We start from the raw sequence: 12032 nt of genomic DNA, 5'->3' as shown, positions 1-12032 counted from the left end.
AATTTATCTCTAATTATGTACTAGTCTTGTTTATTTACTTTATTTAATTTGTCCTCTAATTATATACTGATTTTGTCCTTTTATTTCACTTAATTTATCTAATTGGTCATGATTATTTATTTTATTTCACCTCCAATTATTTACTGATCTATTTATTTATTTAATTTAACTTATTTTTTTATTAGTCTTGTTTATTTATTTTATTTTATTTTTAGTCATGTATTTTATATTATTTAATCCTTCGTCTTGCTCACATTTTCCCTTTTTTTTTCCCTCCATCTGCAGCTGTACCCCACTACATTCAACACACAACACCACATCAAAATCACAATCATCACCAACCAATCACTCACACTCTCTCTCTAGTACTTCGATTCCTTTCATTACCACCAACTAAACAAAAAAGAAAAAAAGAAAAAAAATTCAACCATGAATTCAAAAATAGATAAATTTAACGATTGAATATTTACCCCATTTCCACCGTGTCATTCTTCTATGAAAGCATGTGCATAAACTTTACCACAAAAGGTAACGGAGAAGACTATGCAAACTGAGATTGACGCAGCACAAAATGCTTCAGCACAATAGCTATTCTTGGACTTGGCCCACTAAACAAATACCTACCTAATTACTTATTATATATATTATATATTATATATTATATATTATATCTACTACAACAACAATAATAGTTGTCCACAAAAACTACGAGGAACCACAACCTGCATCATCAACAACGATACCAAGAGGCCTAAATTGGCATTCACCAACTATGTCTCAAAATAAAATATCTTCATCGACATCTAGTACAAGGAGACATGCATTCTTACAACCTCAAATTTAGACATCTACGATGAAGATGCTTTATGAACTACAGTGAATTAGGTAAACATTTCATTCCAGACCAATTTCGTACCCATCTTCATTATTTGTTGTACTAATATCTCAAAAAAAAAAGTGTGGATCTTTGACGAAAATATAAAATATTATATTTCAACTCAAACACGTTGTAAATTTTTTGAAGTTATTAATTTCGTTTAAGATTCTGCTAGTTAGAAGTGCACACAGCTTCAGGATTCGAACGTATGAATTCCACACGCGTATACGTACTTTTATGGTAAGTAATGGTGAGTGTATGAAACTAGTAGGTCATGATTGAGCTGTGGAATCCGATCTATAAGTATATTTATTGATTTAATTAGTTGGATAATAGTTACTTTTGTTCATACGTGTCAATTGTATCCATTTATAAGAAGGTTTCTAATAAGCTACCAATCGAGTCCCAATTTTAAAAAAAAATGTTTCAATTAGATCTTTTTATAAAAATATTATTAACATTGTTAACTTATTAATGACTTTTACCACTAAATTTTAATATAAATATCAATACTTAATTTTGTAAGTCATTTTAAATATCAATACTGTTAACAATGTTATAATTCTTTTGTAAAGAGACTTAATTGAGATATCTTTTCAAAAGTTGAAACTCAAAAAGGAACTTAATTGAGACATCCTTTCAAAAGTTAAGATTCAATTGACACATTTTTAAAAAACAAGTATCAAATTGACACATCCAAACGAAAATGAATATCATCTGACTAATTAAACCTATATTTATTATTCAATTTTGGTCATTAAAATATGTATTTTTTAAAATATTAAATTATTTAATTTTAAATAATGTAGTCTATTTTAAAAAAAAAAGTATTATAAAATATCTAACTAAAAAAGTATGTTTTGACATTACAAATTAAAAAAATCAAAATTTACAATAAAATTCAACCCAAGACCAATTTTATTAGATTAGGTGCAGTCTAGGAGGTGCGATGAGACAAAATGATCACATAAGAACTCCACAACCATTTTAGAATAAATATAAGCATTATAACTGGTTTTGCCCTAAAACAACGGTGACTGAATCGGAAGATAGATAGATAGTAGACATAATTATATACCAGTCCAATCAAAACAATATCAGCAAAGACAGTACCATGATGTTCTAGTCCTAAAATCATGCTTAAGTATGATCTAGTGAAGATTTTATGAACGCAGAATTTCAAACTTTTTCTTTTTTAAAAAAATACCCACTTACCATTGTGGGTAAGAAGGGTCAGAACAATTCAACCGCAGTAAAGTAAACAGAAGCTCGTGCGATAATGAAGGACCAGATTATGCAATCTATCCTACATCGGCAGATAAACTGGTTCTGGATAATTCAGATAGAAGAGATTTCTGGATTAAAACTTTTGAAGCAATGGATTTTTGTCTAAATAATAGGTTGGCTAGAACTACTTAATTGATAAGCTCATTGTATGCTGAACTAATACTTGAACAAAATAAAAAAGGACTTTGTTTTGATGAACTTCAATATGAATCTTGTTGAAATAAGATTTCGAGAAAAAAAAAAAAAAACTTTTTAACAAAACATATATAGCCCTTTTCATGAAGGAAAACTCTTCTGAAAATGGTAGAGTAGGAAAATTTAATTCCTGGATGCAGACATATATAGCAGACACTAGAAACGGCTCAATGCTTAAAGGAAATACTAAAACCGCGAATGACAGTAATCTGAAACCATCTTGAATCTACCAAAAATTGTAAACGGTGAAAACTTCATAAATATAAGGCAACGCGAAAGCAAAGCACTTACATAGGTGTTGGAAAATTATTATCATATGAGGTACATGATAGAATAGTAATAAGTTGAAGATCTATAAGAGTTTTTTTATCAGTTCAAACGTCTGCGTCTTGGGGCACGAGAATCTCCACTATCCACATCAGACAATCTTGAAGCATCATTCCTCCTCCTAGAAGAGGATGTTGACAAGGATACCATGGAATCAATCTCCACAGCAGTGTCCACTTGACTCTCTGAATTTATAACAGCGCCAATGCTTGAAAAAGAATCCCTGTCATCAACCGGAGGTGAAGGTTGTTCTTGGTTCCTGCCAATTGCATTGCTACGGAAATAAGCCTCCAGTAACCTTTCAGCAGAAGTGAGTGCTGAAAGAGTAGAAAGCGTTGCTCTGTGTGATTGTGTTCTTCGAAGCAAATGGGATTGTTGCACCCTACTTCGGTTATCCCCTGCCTCAGCAGTATTATTAGCATTATTCTGAGCAAAAGCCATCACATCCTCTGGGAGTGGCCCTAAATTCTGCTCTCTCCGCATCCCTCGAGCAGTCAAGAACCTACTTAGCAAGGAAGTAGTTCTCTCTGCATTTTCACGGCCACCATCCACTTCATGTGGCTGAACATAATCACGAGTAAGATCAATTCTACTCCCAAGACGCCGAATCATCTCTTCCACAGGGAGTGCAAATGCATTTCTCTGAATGGTTTGTCTCAGACTCTCAACCCTCCTTGCTTGGGGCCTAGGAGGGATCTTGAGAGCAGAATCCTCCTCATGACCTCGGACATTGTTTCCTCGCCCATATATTGGGGTAACACTTTTGAGAGTCACCTCTCCCTTGCAAACTGGGCACTCTTTCGCATCAGAATGCAGATGCAACCACCTATACAGGCAAGGCCAACAAAACAAATGGCCACAACAAGTCACAACAGGATCCCTTGAGAGGTCCAAACAGATGTTACAATCAAAAAAGTCTCCATCAGTGCCACTACCCTTCTCAACATCATCCTTCTTCTGCGAAGCCTCGTCCTCTGCAACACCATTCACATTCTCACATGCCTTTGGCACCTCCTCCATTCTCTCCTCGGCCGCCACACTGCCTTCTCCCGCCTGTAAGGCGGTTCCATTTCCAGAATTGACCAGAAACTGGTTCAATTCCATGGAGATATTGTGGGCCTCAGGAGGAATATGAAAATGCCGCGCAGCTTCAGGTGGGATGTGGACATGAAGTTCAGGGTGCGGTAGGGGAAGATGCCGCCATCGCCATCGTTGTCGTGCCCTAAACCTCACAGCTTCACTAATCCTCTGAAGAGGCTCTCCTATCCAATCATCCAAGTTCACAGCTTCATTGCTTATGGGGTCAGTTTCAGGCTCTGGGCCTGGACCCAGATTCAAATCAAGGTTCATTGCATCGGAGGTCTCTTCCTCCATCGCAGCAGCTTCAATCACCAAACTGGAAAGACGCTTCCTTTATTGCAAATTTCAATTGCAGGGAAAGGAAAACAACAAAGGAAAGGAAAGCGAAAACTTTTCCACAAAAAAACCTCGAGTCCAACACAAATCCCAGAAACCCAGGTAAGAGGGAAATTAGGGTGTCGAAATTAACAATCAGAAGAGAAAATCCCCCAATCTTGAGGCGAAATTGAGCTCAAACCCTAGTTTCATCGCAAACACGAAGGACTCCAGATCCAATACAGAGGGTTGACCACAATTGTAAGGAGAACCCATGGTGAATTACTCGAATTAAACTCGAAATGAAGGGAAGCTGCGTAAGTGTTGCCGATTAGGGTTATGCAAGTACAAGTTTACGAAAAAAAGACGGATAATTTTTTTTTATACATGTAATCAGGAAAAGAAAAAAACAGATTGAAGGAATGAAAGAGGGAAAATGGAAGAAGGGAGAAGAAGAAGAATTGAGAAGAAGATAGAAGACCTTGGAGACAAGAGACGGTAGAATTAGGGTTGGATCATTGTTTGTCGTCGGTGCGCCGTGCTTGCGGTTGGATCTAGTGAGAGAGAAATGGGGTTTAGAGGAAAGAGAAAATGGTTAGTGAGGGAGAAGAAGGTAGAAGAAGAACAACCTCACCTTCACCTGGTATGGTACGTATGTTGTTGTGTTTGTGGTGGTGATGAACGGTGTGATGAGGTAGAGGCACGAGTGGGTTGTCTGTGATATTCCTACGCCGCTCGCTGCACCAAGGCGATATCAGAGCCGTTCTTGTGATGAATCACAATGAAACAATTCTCCTTCTCTTAGCCTAATTACCATTATTATCTCATTAAAAAAGCGAGGTTTTCTTAAGACCACCTCCACCTGCATAACTTTTTTCTGCTTAGGATTATGTCTGAACTATATTAAACTTGGACCATGGTTAGGGGAAAAAAAATTCTCTAACCTTTAAGGAAACTATATTTCTAAATTTCAACCTGAAATTATTAATTATTTTAAGTACTAAGTGAGATAAATCACCTCATGCTAAGGTGACTATTGAAAATATGATAATAAATTGTTTTATCATATTAATTGAATCTTTTAGTTTGTTTTTATGTTATGAAAATTGTTTATTTTATACTAAATTTATGATTTAAGCAAATTATTTTAAAATAAAGTAATTATTATTTTATTATCTTAAATAGAAAAGTGAAAATTTGAAGTTGAAGAGGAGAATTATTTTAGGATTTTCTTGTTAGAACTAAAAGAGGATACAAGAGAAATGAAATACACAAAACAAAATTGGTGTGATGATGTATACAAATGCACACTGATGCACTCAGAATTATAAATCTAATTAGAGTAATTATACAAAACCCATAAAGATTTGAATCACATTTTTAACACTTATTTGATTCAAAATTTTACAAATGAAATCAACTATATTCGAAAGACTTTCTTAATTCCTCAAATCTTTTTATCTTTAAAGCCATTGTCATAATATCAACTGGTTGCACTTCAGTCTTGTAATGCTTTAGTTTGATTCTACTCTTGTTGACTTGATCCATGAGAAAATGAAATTTGGTGTCTATATACTTGCTTCTACCATGAGACATTGGATTTTTGGGCAAATTTATGGTTAATATTTTTATAACATATCATCAATTCATTAAGTAGTGAGCACAACCACAATGCTTAACATAATGTTGAATAGGCTGCAATATATTCTGCTTAACATGTTGACAGTACCATCGCTGTTTGCTTCTTTTAGCTCTAAGATATAGGGGACCTAGACAATAGAAACACTTGTCCCATAGTGTTTTTTCTATCGATCAAGTCTCCAACAACAATTAGAATCAGATTAGGCTACAAGACGTAGATGATTATCTTCTTTGGTTTGATGGGAGAAAATAATTTCATATGACAATGTCCCTTTCAGATATTTCATTATTCTCTTTGGAGCTCCGAGATGTGATTGTCTAGGATTATTCATGAATTTACTCACAAATATAACACTGAAGGCAATGGTCTGTTGTGACAAATAAATCTCAAACTACCAACAATCTTTTTGAACAAGGTTCCATCAACTGAACCTTCATGCTCAATCTTTTTCACATTTACCTCAGTTGCAGTTTCTGCACGATTTTACTCCAACATATTCAATTTCTTTAGTACCTCTAAAATGTACTTCTTCTGGTTCATATCAGATCCCTTTTCATATCGACCAACTCTAATCCTAAAAAATATGATAGGATTTCCGATTATGTTATTTCAAATTCCTTCTTTAAACTTTGCTTGAGTGATTCAATAATGACTGGACTGCTTCCTATAATAAGTAAAACATCCACATTTAAGCAAATAACAATAATTTTAGTGACATTTACAACCTGAAAAATACAATCCATGTTCAACTGAACATTTATGAAACCAACACTTTGAAAAAAAGTATCAATCCTTTTGTTTGAGGCCCTTGGTTCTTGTTAGAGGCCATAAATAAAGAGTCATCTTTAATTTCAAAACCGTATGTTCATTCCCTTTACTTATGAATCCAGGGGTTGCGTAATGAAGACCTCTTCACCCAGTACTCCATTGAGAAAGGCAAATTTAACATCAAGCTACCATTACTTCCAATTCTTCCAACTAGTCAAACCAACAATCAACCTTACAGTTTCCAATTTACCCATTAAGGCAAAAACCTCTTTAGTAATCTAACCCCTCCTTTTACACGAACCCTCTAGCCACCGATCTAGCTTTATGTTTAGCCAAAAACCCATCCAATTTGATTTTAACTTTGAAAACCCATTTGACACTAATAGAAACCTTATTCTGAGGTAATTACACCATTTGTCAGGTTCTGTTCTTCTCGATGCTCCTCAGTTTCTCTTCCATAGATGATTTCCATACTTTGCTAACGAGTGCTTCTTCAAAACAAAAAAAAAAAAAGTTCTACATCCGCCAAGAGTGCCAAGTGTTGTACTAGATCACCATCATCTGAAATTGCATTATCAAAGTAAATCTGATAACCTGATAGGTTTGAAGGAAACATTTTATTCCTTGTTGGTCTACTATTCAATGCCTGAGACTCACTAATCACTGTCTATTATCCTTGAAATGATCATTTTCTTCCCAATCAAACTCTAAACTTGAATTGTTCCAGATTTGAATTCACTACATGAATTAGATTCATCAAAGTGAACATCTTTACCGAATGAAACTTGCTTTGTCTCGGGATTGTACAATTTGTAGGAGCCTATGGAGTTGTAACCTACAAAAATTATTGGTTCGCTTTTATGATCAAGCTTCCTTCTCCTTTGATGGAATGTGTTTGTAACACAATGAACCAAAATTTGTAAGATGCTTGACTGAAGGCTAGACCATGCTTTTTTCTAGAACCATTGAGTTAAGCCTTTTAGTAGGACATCTTTAAAACATGTACAACAGTCACAACTGCTTCACCTAAAAAACTGTGAGGAAGATTCTTCTGTCTTACCATGCTTCTTATCATGTTCACAATTGTCCTATTTCTTCTCTCTCAGCAACCCCGTTAATTTAAGGAGTGTAAGAAGTAGTCAACTCATGTACACAATACCGTTTTCCTTAAAAAACTTTTTTATCTCATTGGAAGTAAATTCACCTCCACCATTTGTTCTCGACACCTTTATGCATCTCCCTGATTGTTTCTCTACAAGAATCTTGAATTCTTTGAAAACATTAAACACTTCACTCGGCTGTAATTAGGTATAACCACAATTTTCTTTTGAAATCATCCACAAACAAGGCAAATATGTGTTCCCTCCCAGTGGAGGAACATCAAAAGTTCCACACACATTTGAATATACAACATTGCAATACATCACTAGCTTTAGACACAATATATGAACTGAATGAACTTCTTAATTTCTTACTGATAAGACAATTATCACAAACTTTCTTTGGAATTGCAATTGAAGGAAGACTATTTATCATATCTCTTTATCTTTGAAGACTTAAATATTTGAATTTTAAGTGACCCAATCTCAAATGCCATAGCCATGAATTATCTAATAACAAAGCAACAAAAAAAAAACATTATGATTGAATGGTGTTTAGACTTACCTTGAAAGTCTTGTTCGGAGCCAAATGGGCTTTAATAACCATTTTGTTTGTAAAGTCATAAATCTTTAAGAAACCATTAACCATGTTCATTGAAAATCCCTTCTCCAACAATTGACCGATGCCAATTAAATTGCTCTTCATCTCAAGAACATATAGCACATCAGAAATTACAACTTGTCGACCATCTTCTCATGTTACTAGCATATTCTTGGTTCCTTCAACCTGAATAACTCTATTATCAACAAATCTTACAATGCTTTTCTTCTTTTCATCAAAATTAATAAGCCAATCACGACGACCTGTCATATGGTTTGAGCACTCAGAGTCTAAATAACAACTTTCATTGTTGTCTAAATATGGGTTGGTAACTAGAGCTGTCAAAACGGGTAATCCGGCTCGACCCACCACGGGTTGATGATTTAGTGAGCCAACCCAACCCGACTCACTTTTTAGCGAATCAAAAAATTCGAACCCGGCCCGGCCCATCACGGGTTGACGGGTTAAACGGGTTGACTCACGGGTTCACTTAATTAAAAAAAATATTATTTTTTTTATATTTCTTTCAGTCAAAACTAAATTGTAATTCTAATTAAAATTTAAATAATCTTTAATACAATCCAAATACAAATCAACCTAACATGACCCAAATGTAAAGCCCAACTTAATAAAAAAACACTTGTGTGACCCTTTTATCTACGAGTTGGTGAGCCAGCTCGGCTCACCACGGGTTCAACCCGGATTAGCCAGGTTCTAAATGAGTCTGGTCAAAAATCAACCTGTATTGAAATTTGTAAAAAAATTTCAACCCAACTCGAACCCGTGGTGAGCTGGGATGGCTCGTGGGTTCCAACCCATTTTGACATCTCTATTGGTAACCATCATCATCAAAAAGAGGTTCTCCAGGATCGTCATTAAAAACCTTTTCTTCTTTAACCATGTATGCTTAATGTGATGGACTTCCCTTATGACATCTATGACTTAGTGCAATCATACATTCTTTGGAGAAATGGCCAATGCAATTAGAATTAAAACATTTAATTCACTTTCTATCAACTACCTTTTCCTTTCCACCTCGTGAATTACTGGAACTCTCTTTCTTACTTAGACTTTTAGATTGATCTGAATCAATATTTTCCTCGACTATTTCTACCATAGCCACCTCCCAAATGTCTACCACGTCCTCGACCACGACCTCTAAAATTGCCTCTGTAGCCTCATTTTCAAAATGCGCCTCATCAACACATTGATGAATAAAAAAAGGTTGTTTTACAATCTTTCTTATGTTCTTTGTAAAGTGCCTTTTACGCATACGTGGAATCTTCCTTGAGCATTGAGTACCCTTCTTTGAGAATTACTACGACATCCTAGTAACCGAAAATTGCTTTCATTTGTACATGCCACAAATCCTAGTTCACCCCATAGAACCTGACTCTAATTCCAATTTGTCAGAACTAAAAGAGAATGTAAGAGGAATGGAATACATATAAAAACTTGTTTTACTAATGCGATGCACACTGATGCACATAAATACACACATAACAATAGTTACAATAGTTTAAAATAAAGTAGTAGTTACTTATAAAATTATAAAACTGACTAGAGTAACAACACATAACCCACAAATTCTTTGAATCACATTTTAACATTTCTCACTCAACGAGTCATATCTTCGTTCAATGAGAAGAGAATTTTGCTCCTCGAGAGAGAAGCACATTCACTTAATGAGTGAAGGAAGTTAACAATATTTAAAAAGTTATCTTGCTGAGTGAATGGTTATACTCACATAACAAGAAGTCATTCTTTTCGAACTATTGAAAAAATGAAATATGAATGTAAAGAGTAGCTTTTTTGGAGAGGGACAAAACTAGATACCTTTTCGAAGAGTTGCTTGATAAGGATATTCAAGACAACTTCCCACTTTAATCTTGTCATTTTTGTGCTCCAAATATATAGTAGTAGTTAACTCCTATTTTCATTGGGTGAATGTCAGGAATCTCATCTTTATGTATTTTTTCTTTGCAAAAGAAATATGTTACATGGCTCTTAAGTTCTTCCTTAGTGCTTAATGTTACATGGTTGATTTTGTATGATTTTTGTTGTATCTAAACATTGAAAAATGTCTTTAGAACTGGGTTTCAAGATTGAACAACTTAGAGATGTGATTCTAGACATATTTTTATATCTCTTGGTCGTTATAAACACTTATCATTCATAGAAATATTGGGTAAAAAAATAAGGTGTTAATATCTTTGCCTTAACTTAGAAAAAATGCATTGAATTGAGTTCATGTACCCGTGCTGAGATTGTCATGACCAAATGTTTAAGCTAAGCCAAAAATGTGCCTAAAGCCTCCCCAACCAATTAACCTCTATATTTGGTGGAGGTACTCGAGCTTCATCAACCACTACCCGTGTCATATCAAAATATAAAGGGACAATATAGATGTTATCAACTCTCCCTCTTTTTGTTGTCCAATTACAACTAAACGAGAGATATTATCTTAAACATATAACTCACATTGATTTGGTACATTAGTGTGAGTGTGATTCATTAAGGGATTTGCAACAGAACATAACCTTTTGGTGCTCACTCTAATGAACTCGGGAAGTGTATAAGTTGTTCCTTGAGTATGCTACTGAGAACGAGCAAAAGACTATAAATTTTCATCAAACTCTTGTTGCAAGGACTGCCAAATTTGATTAAATTTTTCTTTAAATTGTGTCTCCACTTTATGCAAGGCATCCTTATTGCAAGAGTTGGCATTTCTCGGTGGTGGTGGACTGAAGTAATCTTGGAGACACATGTCACACCAGTATCACGCACATGTCTTGGGTGTTTTGGTCTTCCTATGGTTGTCGTCAAAATATTGTCTTGACCACGACAAAAAAAGGAGTCCTATGTAACATGCTCAACTAAGGAATATTATAACATGTAAAGGGCTCAAGTGAAAAAATCATCAAATAAAGGCGATGGACTAATCAACAAAAGGCAATCATCAAAGTTTGTGGGTAGGCACAAGAGTGAGAGAGAAAAGATTCCCAATAGACAATTGGGTGACTATGTGTATAGTGGATTATAGAAGGGGAAGCGTCACCTCTGATGGGGTTGTTGGTTGTTATCTAGCTTCTACTTTCACTCTTTATTATCTCATCATCTTCTCTGAAATTTCTTTTTTCTTATTCCTATGTGTCATGGCTCACACTAGGTCGTGACTTGAGTCCTTCTTTGTAAACAAATCCAGCGAATAAAACAATATAATAATTCTCTTCTTTATTGTTAACTAATTTTTTTCCCTTTCAATTTGTGTTTTCATTGCCACCATTACAAAAAACATACCATAAGGATCTCTAAAATGATATGAAAAAAAAAATGCTTGATGCAATTGAGTAAGAAAAAGGAAGAGGATACCTTAAAACATTTTTTTGAACTGGAGCTAACAATTGCAAACCTATATGAGAAGCAAGCTCACGCTAGATCGAGCTTAGGGAAAGAGGCCATGTATAGTCATCCCTTTCATGTAAGCGTGAAGTTAGATTATTCTCACGTCGATGGTAATGATGTGTTGTGATGGATCTTCAAAGTAAAACAATTTTTTATTCTTATCATACTCTAGAGGATTAACGTTATTATTGTCATTCACATGAACAAAGATGTTGCCCCATGGTCACATGGACAAAGAAGTTCACAAGGGATCAATAATTAATCTGAAACCTAAATATAAGCCCTATAAATGTTGGGGAAATAATAATAGTAATTTGTATATTTGTATTTACGATTTTTATAGTTAAGATATGTGCAAATCGTAAAGTCATTTGCTAATCTATTGCAAGTAGCCTTCCACATCTCATATTGGGGAGGTCAACAAACTCTTTCCCT

General features: G+C 34.8%; 1 protein-coding gene across 9 annotated transcripts; it reads right to left on the bottom strand.

The window, feature by feature from the left end:
* Positions 1-2593: 2593 nt before the first annotated feature.
* LOC114184573 lies at positions 2594-4955 on the bottom strand. 9 transcript variants are annotated; one of them, XM_028071880.1, is made up of 3 exons: positions 4716-4955; positions 4563-4635; positions 2594-4394 (listed from the first exon to the last, which is right to left on the bottom strand). In XM_028071880.1, exon 3 carries the CDS (start codon positions 4058-4060, stop codon positions 2729-2731), a length of 1332 nt encoding a protein of 443 aa, XP_027927681.1. In that variant the 5' UTR covers positions 4061-4394; positions 4563-4635; positions 4716-4955; the 3' UTR covers positions 2594-2728. The 9 variants fall into 9 exon arrangements, with proteins under 9 accessions (XP_027927681.1, XP_027927703.1, XP_027927691.1 ...); XM_028071902.1 differs by having other exon boundaries at positions 2594-4082; XM_028071890.1 differs by having other exon boundaries at positions 4711-4930.
* Positions 4956-12032: the final 7077 nt, after the last annotated feature.

Source organism: Vigna unguiculata, chromosome 1 (assembly GCF_004118075.2).
Source record: "Vigna unguiculata cultivar IT97K-499-35 chromosome 1, ASM411807v1, whole genome shotgun sequence".
NCBI lineage: Eukaryota > Viridiplantae > Streptophyta > Magnoliopsida > Fabales > Fabaceae > Vigna > Vigna unguiculata.
This window is presented reverse-complemented; position numbering and strand designations above follow the sequence as displayed.

Coding starts and splice junctions, on each gene's coding strand:
- LOC114184573 (XM_028071880.1), bottom strand. CDS start 4,060: ATGGAGGAAGAGACCTCCGATGCAATGAACCTTGATTTGAATCTGGGT.